General features: G+C 38.4%; 1 protein-coding gene across 7 annotated transcripts in view; it reads left to right on the top strand.

Moving 5' to 3' along the window:
- The window catches only part of GTF2IRD1 (GTF2I repeat domain containing 1), a 272,274-nt gene that overhangs the window by 106,980 nt on the left and 141,413 nt on the right, over positions 1-23,881 (top strand). For 6 of the 7 annotated variants that reach the window (XM_053707485.1, XM_053707481.1, XM_053707486.1 and 3 more), the window contains 4 exons: positions 3,655-3,835; positions 5,865-5,996; positions 7,752-7,893; positions 23,317-23,463. In XM_053707485.1, coding sequence (XP_053563460.1) covers positions 5,871-5,996; positions 7,752-7,893; positions 23,317-23,463 — 415 coding nt within the window. In that variant the 5' untranslated portion in view covers positions 3,655-3,835; positions 5,865-5,870. The remainder of the gene's footprint in view (positions 1-3,654; positions 3,836-5,864; positions 5,997-7,751; positions 7,894-23,316; positions 23,464-23,881) is intronic. The other variant, XM_053707483.1, reaches the window with a different exon arrangement.

Here is a 23,881-nt window from a genome sequence, read left to right as displayed (position 1 = left end):
ATAAAACATATCATGAATTATTACTTACAATATTACTAGAATCCTTCCCTAGTTAAAATACCCCACACCACCAACACTGATATACAAATAGTCATCTTAATGTTAAAGAACATCTTCAACGGTATTTTTTCTTGTTACACTGAGCATGGCCAGCCCACCCAATGTAGTCCTTATTTTCTCTCTATATAAAAAAATGAATAAAACATAAAATTGGAAAAATATCTTGTGAACATTTGATCCTCAAATTAATGGCAACTTTTCATTATAGTATTGCCTACCTCAAAACACATTTATTTTGTATATCATGGAATCCTGACAAGTGTTGCATTTTATTCTGACATCCATAATTAAACAAATAAGCCTCTCTTACTAAAGATGCTTTTAGCTAACCAAATCATCCATTCAATTTTAACCTTCAAAATAAAAGTCAAAGTTCCTTTTACCACGTCCTGTTTGGATATAGATCTTCATGGTAATGAGGTTTTCTTGACAAATTTGCTATAGTGCCAGGGTCTGCAGTGAAACGTTTATTGATTGTGCCTTTAATTCTCAGCAGGTTTCCACAGTGATTGTCTGCGTAGCAAATCAAGTATCTCTCTGCCTCATTCTTATTCCTTGGCAAGACTGCTGGCTTTATGAGGTTGCTTAGTTTCTAGCTGTTTAGGTCTGAACAAAGTTCATGTAACTTTTCTTGCTGTATCTTGCCAGCTTCTGTTCTGTTTTCCCACTGCTTATATGTAACATAAGAGACAGAATGGATTTATATTGTTAGACTGTGGTGGGAGGTGTAGAGCTGTTGAAAGATTTTCTGTGTAGCTCACTGTAGTCATTCTGCTTAATGGTTCTCAAAGGGACATTGCATTTAAAATGTAATTCATATAAATGAATAATAATAAAACATTACAATATGCATTTATAATTTATTAGGTGGCCAAGCACATAGTGCTGGACACCTATTGTTTTTGTTCAGATTATTATTAGGTGGCCAAGCAACATAGTTGCTGGACAACCTATTGTTATTGTCAGGATTATTATTATTAGGTGGCCAAGCAAAGTAGTTGCTGGACAACCTATTGTTATTGTCAGGATTATTATTATTATTATTTTTATTATTCTGCCGCTTTTTCTATTGCCCATAACTCTTGAACTGCTAAAGCAAAGCTCTTGAAATCAAGTATGCTGGTAAAGCCTATTGCTCTGCTACATCTCATGCAACATTGAACTCATAGGTTAAAAGGTTAGGCAGCCATATTGCTTTTTGCGACAAATTTCGAGAAACGCTTAAAAATCTTTAGCTCTGGAACTGCTTATGTTACAACTTTGAAACTTGCTGTGCTCAGTGCTGCTATGACCTAGATTTGCCATTGCTCAACAGAAGTGCCTTGGTCACATGATGTAGCAGCCATCTTGCATTTTGCGAAAACCTTTAAACATCTTCTCTTAAACCACTTAGTGCAATAAATCACAATTTTGCACATATGCTCCTTGCAAGGTCCTCTACCAAGTTTGTTCAAACTGCGATTTTTTTTATAATTCACATGGCTGCCGTGACATCTATGGTGAGGACTATTGTGCATAATATGGAGGCTGCATATGATCTGGTAGCCATCTTGTTTTACACAAAAATGTCGAAATCTATTTTCTCTGCAACCGCTTATGTTAGAACTGTGAAACTTGCTGTATAGCTTTATATTGTGACCTAGAGTCACAGTTGTTCATGTTGAAGGAATTGGTCACAAGCTGTGGCAACCATATTGGTTAACGCAAAAATTTGGAAAATGTGTTTTCTTTGCAACCGCTTATGTTAAAGCGGTGAAATTTGTATAACCATATATTGTGACCTAGAGTTACATCTGTTCGTGTTGAAAGTATTAGTCATATGGTGTGGCAGCCATTTTGAAAAACGCAAACATTTAAAAAAATGTGTTTTCATTCCAACTGCTTATGTTAGAACTGTAAAAACTTGCTGTATAGCTTCATATTGTGACAGCTGTTTGTATGCCATTGCAAAGGCTATGCGCTTGGCCACCTCTATTGCTGCTTGCAGCTATATATTTTTTCTTGCTTTTGCTGTCAAATATAGTGTTTGCTCCACTTTCCCTAGAGAGGCAAAATAAAAAAATAAATACAAAAATCTGTAACTCTAAGGATGCTGGAAAATGCTGCATATTGCTTGAACCAGGTAATATCTTATCTCTATTGAATGGGGCCAGTGGCAGTGCACTAACCAATCACTATGAAGATTGGTCGGAAAATCTGTAGCTTACTTATATACAGAAATAGATGCTCCAGACTAGCTAATAAGCTTGTAAGAAGCACAATTTTACCAAAATGAATCAAAATTGTATACTGCAAAGTTTCATTTTCATTCATTAATACATTTAAAGGGACATAAAACCCAAAATATTTCCTTTTACGATTCAGACAGAGCATGCCATTTTAAACAACTTTCCAATTTACTTCTGTTATCTAATTTGCTTAGGTGTTTTGGTATCCTTTGTTGAAAAGCATACCTAGGTAGGCTCATGAGCTGGGAGCTAGCTGATTGGTGGCTCCACATATATGCCTCTTGTCATTGGCTTACTAATGTTTTCAGCTAGCTCACATTAATGCATTGATTCTCCTTTAACACAGGATACTAAGAGAATAACACAAAATTGATAATAGAAGTAAATTGCAAAGTTGAATAAAATGTATTCTATCTTGGGGCGATTGACAGACCCTTTGAGAAGGGGCGGGCATTATACCCTCATCGGAGTGTGTAATGATGCATACGGGCCAGGGAACAAACATATCCACTGCCCATATGCAGTGAAGCTTGTGGACAATTTCTCAAGTTGAGAAGCTCACCATGGGGCCAGTATACATTATATACTATGGTCATTACTTGCACAGTATACTCACACACATACTTGAGAAAGCAAGCTAACGCTTTATGTTCCTATCCAGGGCTTATTGTACCACTGACCATGCAGTGCAGACATAATACTTTATAAAAATGTGTATAGGCAACAAAAATGATGTGGAAACTGTATCAAAATATCATTATATAATATTTTAAATGTGCTAACACTTACTGTAAAACAAAGTATTTTAAAGAGAACCTCTCTTTCAACTTTAATGTGATGTAAGAATCTTTAATTAAAGGGACAGTCTAGTCAAAATTAACGTTTCATGATTCATGCAATTTTAAACAAATTTTCCATTTATTTGTATCATCCAATTTGATTTGTTCTCTTAGTATTCTTTGTTGAAAGCTAAACCTAGATAGGCTCATATGTTAGTTTATAAGACCTTGAAGGCCGCCTCTTAGCTTAGGGCATTTTGACAGTTTTTTACAGCTAGACAGCGCTACTTCATGCGTGCCATATAGATAACATTGTGCTCTCTCCTATGGAGTTACGTAGGAGTCAGCACTGATTGGCTATAATCCAAGTCTGTCTAAAGAACTGAAATAAGGGGGCAGTCTGCTGAGGCTTAGATACAAATAATCACAGGGGTAAAAAGTATATTAATATAACAGTGTTGGTTATACAAAACTGGGGAATGGGTAATAAATGGATTATCTATCATTTTAAACAATAACAATTCTGGAGTAGACTGTCCCTTTAAACAAGTCCTGTAATTGCTTTATTTTTGTCTTATTTTATATAGAAGTTGGCGTGGCCGTGATTTACCCTCTGCGCATGAACACTGACTGGCAATGACGTTATTGGCATTAGCTGTATATGTGTAAAGGTTAAACTCGCTCTATATGCAGATGATTGACGGTTAAACTTGGCTACCAAGGAAGGAGGAAAAGGAGAACCTTTAAAAGAAGAAATCTTCTTTCAGGGTAACATGTTTTTGATAATTTATGCAGTTGTTGTTTTCTTTAAAGAGATGTAATATTATTTATGATTCCAACAAAATGTGTCTTTTTCTGTCATTATACAGGTGGCCCTCGTTTTACAACGGTTCAATTTACACCGTTTCAGAATAACAACCTTTTTCCTTTTTTTTCCAGTCATGTGACTGCTATTGAAAAGCATTGAGAAGCAATGCATTGATTAAAATAGCATGTAGGTTGAGCTGTCCGCTTGTGTTGCAGCAAAGCCAAGCAAGCTGAAATTAATCAGTTTAACCAGACCTGAGCTATCGAGCAGATTTCAAAGGAACAAGATCTTCCTGTCTATAAATCAGTCTAGATTGTAATGCATAGAAAGAACTGTTTGCAGAAAAATGCAAGTGAAGTCTGTGTTGTGTGATTATTTTATTAGGTTTATAATGCTGTTTAGCAAATGTTTTATTCTGTGTTGTGTGATTATTTTATTAGGTTTATAATGCTGTTTAGCATTTAAAGTCTTCATTTCCAAGCTTTAAAAATAATGTATTAGGTGTTGTTATGACAATTTTTAAAAGGGGCCTTGAACCTATCTCCCTTACTTCCCATTGACTTACATTATAAACTGGGTTTCAATTTACAACGGTTTCGATTTACAATCATTCCTTCTGGAACCTAACCCCGGCGTAAACTGAGGGCTACCTGTACTCAAAGCTGTCAAAATGAAAACGTTTAATTTCTATTTATCTTATCTATAGATTACTTATGAAATAAAATCTTAAAGGGGCACACAAGTCAAAATTAAACTTTCATGGTTCATACAGAGCATTCGGTTCTAAGAGACTTATTTAATCCTTTGTTGAAAACCACTTGGTATAAATGCTCAATGGCTATATTCTTAGTATTAATATCTGACAAGTATTGTTTATTACAACATTCATATTTATTGATTGTAAATGCAGTGTTTCCAGTTTGGCTTATATACTAGATAATATAATTCAAGTAGTCTTGCAATAGTTGCAAATATGTCAAAATGAAAATTTCTCGAAAATGGATTTTGATTGCCAAGAACGTTTTGGCCTAGTTCGAGAAATAGCCTATTGTGATGAAGTTGAACCTTTTTTGTCCAGAAAAGTTCTGAAAAGGCCTCAGCAGATAGATTGTGATTGGTCTCATAGTTATAGTCAAGCAATAGTGCAATAATAAAAATGCTTCTGATACATAAGAGCATTTTGTTTTAACACTTATATGTCCCTTTAAGTGCAAGTTAAAGGACCAGTTTATACGGTAGATTTGCATAATCTATAAATGCATGATAAAAAGGCACTGCAGTAGCACTTAGTCTGGACTTCAAATGAGTAGTAGATTTTTTTAATGGAAAATTTTAAAGTTTTGTCTATTTCTACTCCCCCGGTATCAAGTGACAGCCATCAGCCAATCACAAATGCATATATGTATATATTCTGTGAATTCTTGCACATGCTCAGAAGGAGCTGGTGACTCAAAAAGTGTATATATAAAACGTGTGCAAATTTTGTTAATGGAGGTAAATTAAAAAGTTGCTTAGAATGGCAATCTCTATATGAATCATAAGAGTTTAATTTTGACTTGCGTGTCCCTTTAATAAACCAGTGATGAAATGTAATGGTAAACTAGAAAAAGGTTTGTTCTGCACATTGACGGAATGAAACAACCTGCATGCAGTATTAAAATTGTGAGACAGATACAGATGTAACATGAATTTATTTAATAGGCACTGGTGCTACTGGTTACTAAACAATATTAAAAGAAAGTCACTTGATTAGTAATTACCACCAAAGGACCTTCTTTCTTTCATAAACCATATTTATGTAACCCTTTATCTCCAAAATTCACCAAGTTGTCAGTGTAAATGTCTGGTATAATAGAGAGAATGAATGACCCATACATGGGATTTTCTCCTGTAGGTACTTTCATGAGCACTTAATTGGGTTTGCATTTGAAGAATATATCACAATTACCAGTTGTACGTGACTAATAAAGCCTTACATCTCTGTTTCAGAAGAATATGGCGTTGGCAGGAAAACAGTATGAGGGATCCCTGAACAACTCCAGACCTGATATGTGGATCTCATCTATCCCTGGTGGGAAGGATGAAATCATCACAAGCCTTGTATCTGCCTTAGATTCAATGGTAAGTTATGTTTAAGCTTTCTAGCTTGACAAATGGGGATAAATCTCATTATTGTAGCAGTAGAAAAAGATAGCAGCTGTTTTGCAGTAAAAAATATATTATAATTTCCATACATCTAAATAAGTACAATATAACTGTCATAAGGTTATGACACCATGTAGGGAACAAAGTAGATCATTATTCTTGCACAAAAATACAAGAAGGTTACTATGACATATTTCATGCACAGAGTAGTGGCCAGTAAAGGCAGATTGAACTCTTAGAATAGATAATCAATTAAAGGAACCGTGTACTGCAAAATTGTTTTCCCATTAATGTGTTTTCAGTGACTTGTTATATCAGATGCCGAGTATAAAATGTATAGTAAATTGTTATTTTAAGTGTATTTTTGTAGATGAATTTACATTCTTCCATTTCTTTCTTTTAAACCACACCCCATTAATTTGGGCTGATATCAAAGGGAGATCAGACACCCTTATTACTTTCTACACAAAGAAATGCTTCCTTATCTTATATCTGTTTTTGTATACCAAAGATCAATACTTAGGGCCTGCTAATCAAAGACTTGCCACCATGGAGATAAATCACACAAAATGTGTATAGACCTTCTGTTGTAATATAGGAGTCTCTCCTTCACATACAGAACCCTGCATAGTGAAATAAACACATCTCAAGGTAAAATTTGTGTTTCTAAAATTATTTGAGGAACCTCGCTGTACTGATGAGACTACAATAGATCATCTTGCCTTTAGTAGAGAGCTTTAGATCTTATCTCTTGCATAGCCACTGTTAAAGTAATTTCTTCTGCTGGCTGTTTTTGCTTTTCTATAACCAGTATTTAAAGTGATGGTAAACTTGACATGTTTTAAAATCAGGTCTGGAATCAAAGCAATATTTTAGATTGACTTTAATTGATCACTTAGAATAAAGCTGTGTCGTAACTTACTTTTTAATCTAGCTGTACTATTCTAATGAACCCCTCACTCAGGCCGCCATCTTAAAAACTCATCATTTTTATGACCTAACGGTTTAAACTGTTCACCAATCGGTGCTCTAGCTACAAAAAAGTGCCATACGGCTAGAGTGCTGATTGGAGAACAGTTCAAACCGTTAGCTTCATAAGTTTTGAACTGGGTGGCCGGAGTGCGGGGTATTAGAATGACACGGCTACATTAATAAGTAAGTTACAGCGCATCTTCATTAGAAGTGATCAGTTAAAGTCCATCTAAAATATTGCTTAACTGATTTGAAAACATGTCAAGTTTACCATTGCTTAAACTATTGAAATTTTCAGTTTACGTTGAGAATTCAAAAGGCAAAATCAGTTATTTCAATTAATAAAATAAAGGTAAAGAAGCTATTTGTAAACAATAAACACAGTCAAGCAAGTAAAATGGAGCACTGGGAACACAGTAAAGAGGAGCTTATTTTATGGTACATTGTCCCTTTAAGGACTGCATTCTAAAAGATTTTTTAAAAAGTTTTGCACATCAAGAACAGTCCAGGAATGTTATTTTGTTAGCAAAATGTATAGGGACTATAAGCCAAGTTTGTACCCTCAAAAAATCTGCAGGAATTTATTTTCCTAGTTTCTTTTGCTGTAGCCAATCAGAGTCTGTTCCATGGTAAAATGTAAGACTGTAGCATTTTCTCCAGTCACTCTGTATCACAATTTGTCAAGGTAACTTACAGCAATTGTAGGTAAAATAAATATTTTTCTCCAGCAGTTTATGATGATTTTCTTCCTTTTTTCAGTGTTCTGCACTTTCGAAACTTAATGCTGAAGTTGCCTGTATTGCTGTTCATGAAGAAAGTGCATTTTTAGTGGGAACAGAGAAAGGGAGATTTTTCTTAAACTCCAGAAAAGAGCTTCGGACTGATTTTCAGAGGTTTTGTGGTATGTTAAATTGATGGCTTCTCTTTTTATTACTGTTATATAATAAAATATGTTCTAAAAGTTATTGATGGAAAAGACTGCAGTGGGACTTATGTATTAGTACACAGAAAAGACAACCCCAAATTTAAGGCAATAAAATACAAAATATACCCTCTTTTATTAAGCTAATGAGATTTGATCTTTTTCTTTGCATAATGAATGTTTCTTTTGCAAGATGTACCGAGTCCACGGATTCATCCTAACTTGTGGGATATTGTCCTTCGTGACAGGAAGTAGCAAAGAGAGCACCACAGCAGAGCTGTCTATATAGCTCCCCCCTTAACTCCACCCCCCAGTCATTCTCTTTGCTGGCTCTAAGCAGGAAGGGTAAAGAGAAGAGGTGTTAAACTGTTAGTTTTATTTTATCTTCAATCAAGTGTTTGTTATTTTTAAATGGTACCGGTGTTGTACTATTTACTCTCAGGCAGGACATAGATGAAGATTTCTGCCTGGAGGATGATGATCTTAGCATTTGTAACTAAGGTCCACTGCTGATCCCACATGAGCTGAGGAGTACAGGAAAACTTCAGTGTGAGGAACGATTTCTTGCTATACAGCAATGAGGTATGTTCAGTCATATTTTCTGCAGAGACTGTGTTAACTCAGAAAGGCTGACAGTGTCCCCATTAGGGGAAGGGTAAGCAGTAATCCTTGTGTTATCAGAGGTTTTTACTAGCTTGCATAAAGGATTAATTTTTTGTGGGCACTCAGTTTGTTATGTGAATTTGGGACAAACGTTTTTGTGTCTAGGAGTAACGTTTTCTGTTTTATGGGACATTTGCTTGAGGGTTCTTTGGGGTTGTTTATAACCCACATGGCTTTCAGGCAGGGTTTGTTAGTTTTGTGTAGGCCCCAGCAACATCGAGTGAGGTGGGCGGGGCCTACATTTACAAGCAGCAAGCAACTTCTCCTGAGGTCCTGAGAGTCTTCTGAGGGACTAATTGAAGCTTTAAACCCCATATTATCACTTCCTAAGGGCAGGTAGGGCCACAGCAGAGCTGTGGCAAGGTGCTAATAGAGGTTTTAACCAGTTTTAGACAATTATCAATCCGTTTTTTTAATTTGGGGGTCTATTGCTTTTTTACTTGTGGTGCAATCCTTCTAAAGCTTAGTGGGTACACTGTTAAAATTTCGGAATTTTTGAAGCAATTTTAACCTGTTTTGCAGTTTGTGTATGCCTTTTTTTCTCTTAAAGGTACAGTACCATTTTTGCAAATTGTGTTTTTTTCATTAAATAAAGTGTTTTCCAAGCTTGCTTGCTTCATTACTAGCCTGTTAAACATGTCTGACACTGAGGAAACTCATTGTTCAATTTGTTTAGAAGCCATTGTGGAACCCCCTCTAAGAATGTGTCCCAAGTGTACTGATATGTCTATAAATTGCAAACAGCATATTTTGACTTATAAGAATTTGGCATTAAATGATTCTCAGACAGAAGGAAATCAGGTTTCGCCATCTAGTTCTCCCCAAGTGTCACAACAAGTTAAGCCCGCACAAGCGACGCCAAGTACTTCTAGTGCGTCTAATTCTTTCACCTTGCAAGATATGGCTTCAGTTATGAATACTTCCCTCACAGAGGTTTTATCTAAACTGCCAGGGTTGCAAGGGAAGCGCAGTAGCTCTGGGTTAAGAACAAATGCTGAGCCTTCTGACGCTTTAGTAGCCGTATCCGATATTCCCTCACAATGTTCTGAGGTAGGGATGAGGGATTTGCTGTCTGAGGGAGAGATTTCTGATTCAGGAAAGATGTTCCCTCAGACAGATTCAGATATGACGACATTTAAAATTAAGCTAGAGCACCTCTGTTCATTGCTCAGGGAGGTTTTAGCTACTCTGGATGATTGTGACCCTATTGTCGTTCCAGAGAAATTGTGTAAAATGGACAAATATTTAGAGGTTCCTGTTTACACTGATGTTTTTCCGGTCCCTAAGAGGATTTCGGACATTGTTACTTAGGAGTGTGATAGACCAGGTATTCCGTTCGCTCCCCCTCCTGTTTTTAAGAAAATGTTCCCCATTTCTGACACCATAAAGGACTCATGGCAGACGGCCCCTAAGGTGGAGGGAGCTATTTCTACTCTGGCTAAGCGTACAACTATACCTATTGAAGACAGTTGTGCTTTCATTGATCCTATGGATAAAAAGTTAGAGGGTCTCCTTAAGAAAATTTTTGTTCATCAGGGTTTTCTTCTTCAACCTATAGCGTGCATTGTTCCGGTAACCACTGCAGCTGCTTTTTGGTTTGAGGCTCTAGAAGAGGCTCTTCAGATGGAGGCCCCACTAGATGATATTTTGGACAGAATTAAGACCCTTAAGTTGGCTAATTCTTTTATTACAGATGCCGCTTTTCATCTTGCTAAGTTAGCGGCAAAGAATTCAGGTTTTGCCATTTTAGCGCAAAGAGCATTATGGCTTAAGTCCTGGTCAGCTGATGTGTCATCTAAATCTTAACTTTTGACCATCCCTTTCAAAGGTAAGACCCTATTTGGGCCTGCACTGAAAGAGATCATTTCAGACATCACTGGAGGGAAGGGTCATGCCCTCCCTCAAGATAAGTCAAATAAGACAAGGACCAAACAAATAATTTTCGTTCCTTTCGAAACTTCAAGGGTGGTCCCGCTTCCTCTTCCCCTGCTGCAAAGCGAGAGGGGAACTTTGCTCAATCCAAGCCAACCTGGAGACCTAACCAGGCTTGGAACAAGTGTAAACAGGCCAAAAAGCCTGCTGCTGCCACTAAGATAGCATGAAGGGGTAGCCCCCGATCCGGGACTGGATCAAGTAGGGGGCAGACTTTCTCTCTTTGCTCAGGCCTGGGCAAGAGACGTTCAGGACTCCTGGGCCGTAGAAATTTAAACCCAGGGGTATCTCCTAGATTTCAAAGATTCTCCTCCAAGGGGGAGGTTCCATCTTTCTCAATTGTCTGTAAACCAGACAAAAAGAGAGGCGTTCTTACGCTGTGTAGAAGACCTTTTTACCATGGGAGTGATCTGCCCAGTTCCGAAAACAGAACAGGGGCAAGGTTTCTACTCCAATCTGTTTGTGGTTCCCAAAAAAGAGTGAACCTTCAGACCAATTCTAGATCTCAAGATCCTAAACCAATTCCTAAGAGTTCCATCCTTCAAGATGGAGACTATTCGGACTATTTTACCAATGATCCAGGAGGGTCAATATATGTCTACCGTGGATCTAAAGGATGCGTATCTACACATTCCTATCCACAATGATCATCACCAGTTCCTCAGGTTTGCCTTTCTGGACAGGCATTACCAGTTTGTGGCTCTTCCCTTCGAGTTGGCCACGGCGCCAAGAATCTTCACAAAGGTGCTAGGGTCCCTTCTGGCGGTCCTAAGGCCGAGGGGCATAGCAGTGGCGCCTTATCTAGATGACATCTTAATTCAAGCGTCGACTTTCCAACTTGCCAAGTCTCACACGGACTTAGTGTTGGCCTTTCTAAGATCTCATGGGTGGAAAGTGAACGTGAAAAAGAGTTCTCTTATTCCTCTCACAAGAGTTCCATTCCTGGGAACTCTGATAGATTTGGTGGACATAAAAATATTTCTGACGGAGGTCAAGAAATCAAAGATTTGTGGACTCAGGAGGAGGCCCTCCTACCAATAAATATTATGGAATTAAGAGCGATATTCAATGCTCTTCAGGCGTGGCCTCAGCTGGCTTCGGGCGGATTCATCAGGTTTCAGTCGGACAACATCACGACTGTAGCTTATATCAATCACCAGGGGGGAACAAGGAGTTCCTTGGCGATGATAGAAGTTTCCAGGATAATCCGATGGGCAGAGACTCACTCTTGCCATCTATCAGCGATCTATATCCCAGGGGTGGAGAACTGGGAGGCAGATTTTTTAAGTCGTCAGACTTTACATCCGGGGGAGTGGGAGCTCCATCCGGAGGTGTTTGCTCAACTGGTTCAGCTATGGGGCACACCAGAATTGGATCTGATGGCGTCTCGTCAGAACGCCAAACTTCCTTGTTACGGATCCAGGTCAAGGGATCCTCAGGCAGTACTGATAGATGCTCTAGCAGTACCCTGGTCGTTAACCTGGCTTATGTGTTTCCACCATTCCCTCTCCTTCCACGTCTGATTGCCAGAATCAAACAGGAGAGAGCTTCGTGATTTTGATAGCGCCTGCATGGCCACGCAGGACTTGGTATGCAGACCTGGTGGACATGTCATCTCTGCCACCATGGACTCTGCCACTGAGACGGGACCTTTTGATTCAAGGTCCATTCAAGAATCCAAATCTAATTTCTCTGCAACTGACTGCTTGGAGATAGAACGCATTTTTATATATTATTCTTTGTTTGTTGTCTATTCTGGAAAGCGTAGAGGTCAAAAGGCTACAGCTACCTCTCTTTCCTTTTGCCTGAAAAGCATCATCTGTTTGGCTTATGAGACTGCTGGACAGCAGCCTCCTGAAAGAATTACAGCTCACTCCACTAGAGCGGTGGCTTCCATATGGGCTTTTAAAAATGATGCTTCTGTTGAACAGATTTGTAAGGCTGCGACTTGGTCTTCGCTTCATACCTTTTCCAAATTTTACAAATTTTATACTTTTGCTTCTTCGGAGGCTATTTTTGGGAGAAAGGTTTTGCAAGCAGTGGTACCTTCCGTTTAGGTTCTTGTCTTGTCCCTCGCTTCATCCGTGTCCTAAAGCTTTAGTATTGGTATCCCACAAGTTAGGATGAATCCGTGGACTCGGTACATCTTGCAAAAGAAAACAGAATTTATGCTTACCTGATGAATTTCTTTCTTTTGCAATGTATCGAGTCCACGGCCCGCCCTGTCTATTCAAGACAGATAGTATTTTTTATGTAAACTTCAGTCACCTCTGCACCTTATAGTTTCTCTTTTTCTTCCTTGTCCTTCGGTCGAATGACTGGGGGTTGGAGTTAAGGGGGAGCTATATAGACAGCTCTGCTGTGGTGCTCTCTTTGCTACTTCCTGTCAGGAAGGACAATATCCCACAAGTTAGGATGAATCCGTGGACTCGGTACATCGCAAAAGAAAGAAATTTATCAGGTAAGAATAAATTCAGTTTTTTACTGAGAGTGCTTAGAAATGTTAAACAAATGTATGTGTGCGTGTGTGTGCATGTGTGTGCATGTGTGCGTTTGTGTGCATGTGTGTGTGCGTGTGTGCGTGTCCATGTGTGCGTGTCCGTGTGCATGTCTACATGTGTGTGTGCATGTGTCTACATGTGTGTGCGTGTGTATGTGTGCATGTGTGTGTTTTCAAAATGTTTTTAATGGTACAATTTTAGATGAAAGATGTGAATGTTTTACTTTGGACATCAGACACAGATGAAGTTGAATGTTTGTACTCCCGAGAGTGCTTATAAATAAAAATATTACAACAAATATATGTGTGCGTGTGTGTGTTTTATTTTGTATTTTTTTTTAATGGTGCGTTCTTATATGAAACCTGTGAATCTTTTACTTTGAACTTTGGACTCAGATAAAGCTGAAGTAAATAATCACTGTTTAAAGGAGAAATATCATTTACACTCTACAAATATATTTTTATATTATTTATCCCAGCTGGTACATAAAAAGTTCAAAGCATACAATGGAGACCATATGTGTATTTTTTCAACTTGTTGCTCTATTTTTAAAATGAATATAAAAATAATATTTATAGGGAAGGTAGAAAATAAACTACTCTAAAGAGAGTTTGTTTAATGTTACTATTAAACTGTATTTCCTTCACCCTCTGAAGCAGCATAAATATGGCTGTCTAACAAAGCTTTGCTTTAAACCAATTCACATTGCTCTGCTTTCCTCCTATTTAAAGGGACACTAAAGTCAAAATTAAACTTTCATAGAGCACGTAGTTTTAAGAGACATTGCAATTTACTTCCATCATCAAATTATGCAGTCTTTTATATACACACCTTCTGAGGCACCGGCTACTACTGAGCATGTGCAAGAGTTCACAGTGTATGCATATAATATGCGTCTATGATTGATTAATGGCTGTCACATGATACTGGGAGCTGGCAAATTGAAGTACATTTTGAAATTTGTCAGCCAAAACTCTACTGATCATTTCAAATCCAGAGTAAGAGCTATTGCATTGTCTTTTTTAATGTTTGATGATTATGCAATTCTATTGTATTTAATTGTCCTTTAACATGATATTTGCATTTAGGCCATTCAGGTTAGGAAGTTGGACAGCTGAGCTGTAACCTGTGTGAGTTTTTTTTAATTTAGCAGAGATAGGAAACTGTTCTTGTAATAATAGGGTGTAGGGATACTTACATATAGACACGGTTTGTTTGAGAACTATTTGTGAGACTTAAAGGGACATGAAACAAACATTTTTTCTTTCATGATTCAGATAGAGCATGAAAAATTGATAATAGGAGTAAATTATAAAGTTGCTTAACATTGCATGCTCTATCTGAATCATGAAAGAAAAAAATTGGGTCTCATATACCTTTAAACTAACATTAAACAGTTTATTTAATTGTTATAATAAACCAAGAACTAACCAGTAGCTTGTACTTAAAGGGACAGTCAACAAAAAAATTGTTATTTCTCTTGTAAGATGTATCGAGCCCACGGATTCATCCATACTTGTGGGATATTCTCCTTCCCTACAGGAAGTGGCAAAGAGAGCACCCACAGCAGAGCTGTCTATATAGCTCCTCCCTTAGCTCCACCCCCCAGTCATTCTTTTTGCCTACTCTAAGTACTAGGAAGGGTAAAGTTAGTGTGGTGACAAAAATGTTAGTTTTTTATTTCTCAAACAAAAGTTTGTTATTTTAAATGGTACCGGTTTGTACTATTTACTCTCTGGCAGAAAAGGGATGAAGATTTCTGCAAGGAGGATGATGATCTTAGCACTTTGTAACTAAGATCCACTGCTGTTCTCACAAGGGCTGAAGAGTACAGGAAAACTTCAGTTGGGGGAATGGTTTGCAGGGTAAACTGCATTGAGGTATGTTCAGTCTATTTTTTTCTAGACAGACTGTGTTAATTCTAGAAAAGGCGGCAATATCCCCATGAGGGAAGGGTAAGCTGTATTCAGACACTTGGTAGGAATCCCAGCTTGCATGAAGGGCTCATTAGTTACTGGTGACACTGATAGGAAAAAACATTTTGTTTATTTATAAAAAATGCAAATATAACGTTTTTTGAGGGACTTTAAGGGGTCATTGTGGCTTGTTTAAGGGTTATTAACCCACATGGCTAGTTTAAGAAACACTCTGTTGTGTTTCTTTTAGGCCCCAAAACATCGATTGAGGTGGGAGGGGCCTATTTTCGCTCCTAAGTTGCGCAGTTTCTTTTCCTCAGAGATATCCAGCTGCTTCTCCAGAGGTTCCTACTGTGTTTGAGGGCTGTAAAGAAGTTTTTTTTCCCACAATTCGTTCCTAAAGGGCAGGTAGGCGCCACAGCAGAGCTGTGGCAAGGTGCTGAACATTTTTTTTACCAGTTTTTGACGTTTTGTCAATCCGGTTTTTACATTAAGGGGTTAATTGTTTATTTGCATAGCTGTGCAAAGTTACTAAGGCTTTATGATACTACTGTAAAAATGTTGTTGAGTTTACTGCTTTTTTACACTGTTTTGCAGAGTTTGTGCAGCTTTTTTTCTCTTAAAGGCACAGTACCGTTTTTTTCTAAGAGTTATTTGCTTTGATTAAAGTGTTTTCTAAGCTTGCTTGTTACATTACTAGCCTGTTTAACATGTCTGACACCAAGGAAAATCCTTGTTCAATGTGTTTAGAAGCCATTGTAACCCCCTCTTAGAATGTGTCCCACTTGCACTGATATGTCTATAAACTATAAAGAGCATATTTTAGCACTTAAAAATAGTGCAATAGATGATTCTCAGACAGAAGGAAATGAGGGTTCGCCATCTAGCTCTCCCCAAGTGTCACAACCAGTAACGGCCGCACAAGTGACGCCAGGTACCTCTAGTGCGTCAAATTCATTTACTTTACAAGACATGGCCACAGTTATGAATACAACCCTCACAGAGGTTTTATCCAGACTGCCTGGTTTACAAGGAACGCATGACAGCTCTGGATTAAGAACAAATGCTGAGCCGTCTGACGCTTTAGTAGCCGTATCCGATATACCCTCACAATGTTCTGAAGTAGGGGTAAGGGATTTGTTATCTGAGGGAGAAAATTTTGATTCAAGAATGACGCTCCCTCAAACAGATTCTGATATGAAGGCCTTTAAATTTAAGCTTGAACACCTCCGCTTATTGCTCAGGGAGGTATTAGCGACTCTAGATGATTGTGACCCTATAGTGGTCCCAGAGAAATTGTGTAAAATGGACAAATACTTAGAGGTTCCTGTTTACACTGATGTTTTTCCAGTCCCTAAGAGGATTGTGAATATTATCACTAAGGAGTGGGATAAACCAGGTATTCCATTTGCTCCCCCTCCTGTTTTTAAGAAAATGTTTCCCATATCTGACACCATGCGGGACTCGTGGCAGACAGTTTCTAAGGTGGAGGGAGCTATTTCCACTCTGGCTAAGCGTACAACTATACCTATCGAAGACAGTTGTGCTTTCAAAGATCCTATGGATAAAAAATTAGAGGGTCTCCTGAAGAAAATTTTTGTTTATCAAGGTTTTCTTCTCCAACCTATTGCGTGCATTGTTCCTGTAACTACTGCAGCTGCTTTCTGGTTCGAGGCTCTAGAAGAGGCTCTTCAGACGGAGACTCCATTAGAGGATATTATGGACAGAATTAAGGCCCTTAAGTTGGCTAATTCTTTCATTACAGATGCCGCTTTCCAACTGGCTAAATTAGCGGCAAAGATTTCAGGTTTTGCCATTTTAGCACGCAGGGCGTTATGGCTTAAGTCCTGGTTTGCTGAAAATCTGAACTTTTGAACATCCCTTTCAAAGGAAAGACCCTATTCGGGCCTGAACTGAAAGAGATTATTTCAGACATCACTGCAGGGAACGGCCATGCCCTCCCTCAGGATAGAACAAATAAAATGAGGACCAAACAAAATAATTTTCGTTCCTTTCGGAACTTCAAGGATGGTCCCGCTTCAGCTTCCCCTGCTGCAAAGCAAGAGGGGAATTTTGCCCAATCCAAGTTAGTCTGGAGACCTAACCAGGCTTGGAACAAGGGTGAACAGGCCAAGAAGCCTGCAGCTGCCTCTAAGACAGCATGAAGGGATAGCCCCAGATCCGGGACCGGATCTAGTAGGGGGCAGACTCTCTCTCTTCGCTCAGGCTTGGGCAAGAGATGTTCATGATTCCTGGGCTTTAGAAATTGTGTCCCAGGGATATCTTCTGGACTTCAAAGACTCCCCCCCAAGGGGGAGATTTCACATTTCTCAATTGTCTGCAAACCAGACAAAGAGAGAGGCATTCTTACGCTGTGTAGAAGACCTACATACCATGGGAGTGATCCGCCCAGTTCCAAAAGAGGAACAAGAGCTAGGGTTTTACTCAAACCTGTTTGTGGTTCCCAAAAAAGAGGTAACTTTCAGACCAATCTTGGATCTCAAAATTCTAAATAAATTCCTCAGAGTACCATCATTCAAGATGGAGACTATTCGGACTATTCTACCTCTGATCCAGGAGGGTCAATATATGACTACCGTGGACTTAAAGGATGCGTATCTACACATCCCTATTCACAGAGATCATCATCAATTCCTCAGAATCGCCTTTCTGGACAGGCATTACCAGTTTGTGGCCCTTCCCTTCGGGTTGGCCATGGCTCCCAGAATTTTCATAAAGGTGCTAGGGTCCCTTCTGGCGGTTCTAAGACCGCGGGGCATAGCAGTGGCGCCTTATCTAGACGACATCTTAATTCAGGCGTCGACTTTCCAGCTAGCCAAGTCTCACACAGACATCGTGTTGGCTTTTCTGAGATCTCACGGGTGGAAGGTGAACATAAAAAAGAGTTCTCTCTTCCCTCTCACAAGAGTTTCCTTCCTAGGGACCCTGATAGACTCGGTAGAAATGAAAATATTTCTGATGGAGGTCAGAAAATCAAAACTCTTAACCACTTGCCGAGCTCTTCATTCCATTCCTCGGCCATCAGTGGCTCAGTGTATGGAGGTAATTGGACTCATGGTAGCGGCAATGGACATAGTTCCTTTTGCCCGCCTACACCTCAGACCACTGCAACTATGCATGCTCAAGCAGTGGAATGGGAATTATGCAGATTTATCTCCTCAACTGCATCTGTACCAGGAGACAAGAGATTCTCTTCTCTGGTGGTTGTCTCAGGACCACCTGTCTCAGGGAATGTGTTTCCGCAGGCCAGAATGGCTCATAGTAACGACAGATGCCAGCCTGCTAGGCTGGGGTGCAGTCTGGAACTCCCTGAAAGCACAGGGCTTATGGTCTCGGGAGGAAACTCTCCTCCCGATAAACATTCTAGAACTGAGAGCGATATTCAATGCGCTTCAGGCGTGGCCTCAGCTTGCTGCGGCCAAATTCATCAGATTTCAGTCGGACAACATCACAACTGTAGCCTATATCAATCATCAAGGAGGAACACTGAGTTCTCTAGCGATGATGGAGGTAACCAAAATAATCCGATGGGCGGAGGATCACTCTTGCCATCTCTCAGCAATCCATATCCCAGGAGTAGAGAACTGGGAGGCGGATTTCCTAAGTCGTCAGACTTTTCATCCGGGGGAGTGGGAGCTCCATCCAGAGGTATTTGCCCAGCTGACTCAGCTATGGGGCACACCAGAATTGGATCTGATGGCGTCCCGTCAGAATGCCAAACTTCCTCGTTACGGGTCCAGGTCCCGGGATCCCCAGGCGGTACTGATGGATGCTCTAGCAGTGCCCTGGTCCTTCAATCTGGCCTATGTATTTCCACCGTTTCCTCTCCTCCCACGTCTGGTTGCCAGAATCAAGCAGGAGAGAGCTTCAGTGATTCTGATAGCACCTGCGTGGCCACGCAGGACTTGGTATACAGACCTAGTGGACATGTCATCGGTTCCACCGTGGATTCTGCCAATGAGGCAGGACCTTCTAATCCAAGGTCCATTCACGCATCCAAATCTAATTTCTCTGCGTCTGACTGCTTGGAGATTGAACGCCTGATTCTATCAAAGCGTGGTTTCTCTGAGTCAGTCATTGATACCCTGATTCAAGCTAGAAAGAATATTTTTATTGGTGTGAATCCAAGGGTTACTCATGGAGTAAGATTAGGATTCCTAGAATATTGTCCTTTCTCCAAGAAGGATTGGAGAAGGGATTATCAGCTAGTTCCTTAAAAGGACAAATATCTGCTTTGTTTATTCTTTTACATTAACGTCTGGCAGATGTCCCAGATGTTCAAGCATTTAGTCAGGCCTTGGTCAGGATCAAGCCTGTATTTAAACCTGTTGCTCCACCATGGAGCCTAAACTTAGTTCTTAAAGTTCTTCAAGGGGTTCCGTATGAACCTATGCATTCCATAGATATTAAGCTTCTATCTTGGAAAGTTTTGTTTTTAGTAGCTATCTCTTCGGCTCGAAGAGTTTCTGAGCTATCTGCTTTACAGTGTGACTCACCTTACCTTGTTTTCCATGCAGATAAGGTGGTTTTGCGTACCAAACCTGGGTTTCTTCCTAAGGTTGTTTCTAATAGGAATATCAATCAGGAAATTGTTGTTCCTTCACTGTGTCCTAATCCTTCATCAAAGAAGGAACGTCTGTTGCACAATCTTGATGTGGTTTGTGCTTTAAAGTTCTACTTACAAGCAACTAAAGACTTCCGTCAAACATCTTCATTGTTTGTTGTTTATTCTGGTAAACGGAGAGGTCAAAAGGCTACGGCTACCTCTCTTTCCTTTTGGCTGAAAAGCATCATCCGTTTGGCTTATGAGACTGCTGGCCAGCAGCCTCCTGAAAGAATTACTGCTCATTCTACTAGAGCAGTGGCTTCCACATGGGCTTTTAAAAATGAGGCTTCTGTTGAACAGATTTGTAAGGCGGTGACTTGGTCTTCGCTTCATACTTTTTCCAAATTTTACAAATTCGATACTTTTGCTTCTTCGGAGGCTATTTTTGGGAGAAAGGTTCTACAAGCAGTGGTGCCTTCCGTTTAAGGTACCTGTCTTGTCCCTCCCTTCATCCGTGTCCTAAAGCTCCCTTCATCCGTGGACTCGATACATCTTACAAGAGCAAACATAATTTATGCTTACCGGATAAATTTTTTTCTCTTGTGATGTATCGAGTCCACGGCCCGCCCTGTTTATTTAAGACAGGCAGTATATTTTTTATTTAAAAAACTTCAGTCACCACTGCACCCTATAGTTTCTCCTTTTTCTTCCTAGCCTTCGGTCAAATGACTGGGGGGTGGAGCTAAGGGAGGAGCTATATAGACAGCTCTGCTGTGGGTGCTCTTTTTGCCACTTCCTGTAGGGAAGGAGAATATCCCACAAGTATGGATGAATCCATGGACTCGATACATCACAAGAGAAATAAATTTATCAGGTAAGCATAAATTATGTTTTTTTGCTTTCCAGACCAATTTAGCTGGTGTCTCAGCCTAACCTTTTTATCAGTGCTAAACTGGGAGCTTCTAAGAACGTTTTTAAAAGGTTTTATACTGGATTTTTATATCAGTATCGGGCAGATTATTTATTATCTTTATAGTAGTGTTTATTACATGCAGTTATATGAAAATTGGTGTTTACTGTCCCTTTAATAACTTGAAAACAAAAAAAAGACACAACTGAGATGTAAACAGCACAAATGCAGCACTAACGTAATGTTTTGTGATTTTTAAATCATCATTAATATTTCAGTAACTATAATAGAAGATTGATTTATTTAAATAACACTAACAGGTGCATACACTACCCTTGCAAAACAGTCAGGTTTGGGCAAAATCTGAGTAAAAATGGGTGCCAGGTTACATGATTTCCCCTAAAAAAAACCCTGTTATAACTAAAAAAACAAATCGGCACAAACACCACACAAGCAAATGTTATATTTGTTTTTAAAATGTTATAATTTGGGGTGCAAAGTGGGAAGGGTTGAAGATATATAATGTGCAATATTTCCAAAACCAAACTGGCACAAACGTTCGTTTTTGAAACTCAAATCAGCACAATAGCAGCACAAACTAATGGTATATTTATTTTTAAAATGTTATAATGTGGGGTACAAAGTGGGCAGAGTTTGATCATATATAATGCTCAATATTTCAAAAACGAAACTGGCACAAATGTTCGATTTAGCTGCACAAATCAGCACAAAGACAGCACATACAAATGGTATATTTGTTTTTAAAATTTATAATGTGGGTGTTTTTAAAATTTATAATGTGGGGTGCAAAGTGGGCGGAGTTTTTTCAAATATAATAATCAATATTTCCAAAACCAAACTAGCACAAACATTAATTTTTTTAGCACAAATCAGCAGAATCTCAGCGCAAACGAATGTTATGTTTGTTTTTAAAATGTAATAATGTGGAGTGCAAAGTGGGCAAAGTTTGATCGTATATAATGCTTAATATGTCCAAAACAAAACTGGCACTAATGTTAATTTTTTTGCACAAATCAGCAGAAACCCAGCAGAAATGAATGGTATATTTTTATTCACATTTTAAAAACATGGAGTGCCAACTTTACACAGCTGAGGCAAATTGGATGGTGGGTTACATAATTTTCACTGACAAAAAAACAAACTGTTATAACTAAAAAACCAAAGCAGCACAAATAAAAATTTAACGGCACAAACCAGCACACACACAGCACTAACCAAACTACCCGTTTCATGTCTTTTGCTTGTTGTAGGGGGGCTTGGTGACCTTTATTAAATAGTTAATAAATCCAAAATGAAATGAGATAGAACAGAGATTTAAACTGCACAAACCAGCACAAACTCAGCGCTAACCAACCAACCGGTTCCATGTGTTTTGGCTGTTATAGGGGGGCTGGGTGACCTTTGGTGACCTTTATTAAATAGCTAATAAGTCAAAAACAAAACAAGATAGAATGGAGATTTTGTAGGGGGCGCTGGGTGATCTTTGGTGACCTTTATTTCATCTGTAATAACTCAAAAACAATTGCTATTATCTTAAAAATAAAAGCAGCACAAATCTTAATTTTTATGGCACAAAACAGCACAAACGTAGCACTAACGAAACACAGTGGATTTTTTATTTGTGCCGATTGTAGGGGGGCCAGCTTCACACAGCCGTTCAAATGGATTAAAAAATAATTTTTCTTTTTTTTTTCTTTTAAAAAACAAATACAGTTGATTTCACAACCTCTAAATATATTTGTTACTGTCATTACATCACATCAACAAATACTGTACTTTTATCATGGCGTCTGTTTCATCTAGATATCTTGAAAGTAAAAAAAAAAAACTTCAGTACAAATCCTGATGTACTTGCGCATAAAAATCTTGTTTTTAATAATGAAAATAGTGTAAATTAAAATTACACTAAAAGAAATATTAAATACATACAAGTATTGCATGAAGTTGTTTGAACAACTTTTTTTCCAATTTTGCAACTGTATTTTTACATTTCTATTGCTTCTTGTGTGCTATGAGACATTACATATAACTGACCAATTCATATATTTAAATATTTAATTTTCAGGATCAACCAATGGCGGGAGACTATAAAACAGATATGACTATAGTCTTAATGAATCTAGACCATAGTACATTTAAAATGGCATCAGTGAGTTTTGTCTTTGCACAAAAGCAATGTTCTTTGTAAAGGCTTGAAATTGTGTGAAAATAAAACCTGAGAGGCCAGTTTTGTGGTTTGAAGTCCTGTATGGGTACAATGACTTTACCAGAACTTTTCACTTTGGTTAAAATTTCTATTGTTAAAGGGACACTAAACCCCCCCAAAAAATCTTTCATGATTCAGGTAGAGAATACAATTTTAAACAACATTCCAATTTACTTCTATTATCTAATTTGCTTCATTCTTTAGATATCCTTTGCTGAAGAAATAGCAATGCACATGGGTGAGCCAATCACACGGGGCATCTATGTGCAGCCACCAATCTGCAACTAATAAGCCTATCTAGATATGCTTTTCAGTAAAGGATATCAAGAGAATGAAGCAACATAGATAATAGAAGTAAATTACAAAATTGTTTAAAATTGCATTCTCTTTCTAAATCATGAAAGAAAAAATTTGGGTTTAATGTAATTATAGTTCGAGTACAGCATGAGTTTCCACTTTGCTCTCGTTTTTTAGAATAAAGTCATTGTTAAGTATCACATTTGCTCTTCTTGCAATAACGATTGTTCTCCACTTGTAATCTAGGCCAATATGTTTAAAAAACTAGAATATATACCTCATAAAAAGTAGCTAGAACGTGGACCAAAAAGTATTAGCAAACTATATTTTACATGTATGTTAAATCATAAAAGCAATGTTTGATTCAGATCTGGGTGCTCTTTTTGCAGCATGTCCTCTTAAAAAGAACCAAGAACCCGAAACACAAAGGAGAAGCACAGACTGTATTCAGAATATACAAAGACTGTCCCCAGCACCCGAATCTGATATTTACCTGCTAAAGAAAATGGTTGAGGAGATCTTTGATGTTCTCTATAGTGAGTTGTTTATGTGCAAACATCACTCACACCTGTTGACAATGTTTTATAAAAATGATTCATGAACAACCTGCAATAAAATTAAAGATACAACATTGGTTTTCTACCCATAAAACCTATTACACTTGTATGAATTATTGCTTAATGTATCTAGACCGTTGTATATTAAGTACATCTAAAATGGCATGGATATTTTTTGTTATAAATTCTGAGGATCAAATGATGATTTGTAAGTGTCTCAAACAGTATTGTATTCATTTTTTTGTGCTGCCCTAGGCACTGGGACAAAAAAATGCCCCTCAAACGCCACACCTCCAACTGTTTTAGCTTATAAGTGCCACATATATTTCTTGCCAGGGTCACATGGAAGGGTCATGAGACAGACAACCAGCAATCATTGTTTTGTATTACATTTAAT

The sequence above is a fragment of the Bombina bombina genome, chromosome 3, assembly GCF_027579735.1.
Source record: "Bombina bombina isolate aBomBom1 chromosome 3, aBomBom1.pri, whole genome shotgun sequence".
NCBI classification, from domain to species: Eukaryota; Metazoa; Chordata; class Amphibia; order Anura; family Bombinatoridae; genus Bombina; species Bombina bombina.
The sequence above is the reverse complement of the archived record's forward strand: the minus strand, read 5'-3'. Positions and strand labels throughout refer to the sequence as shown.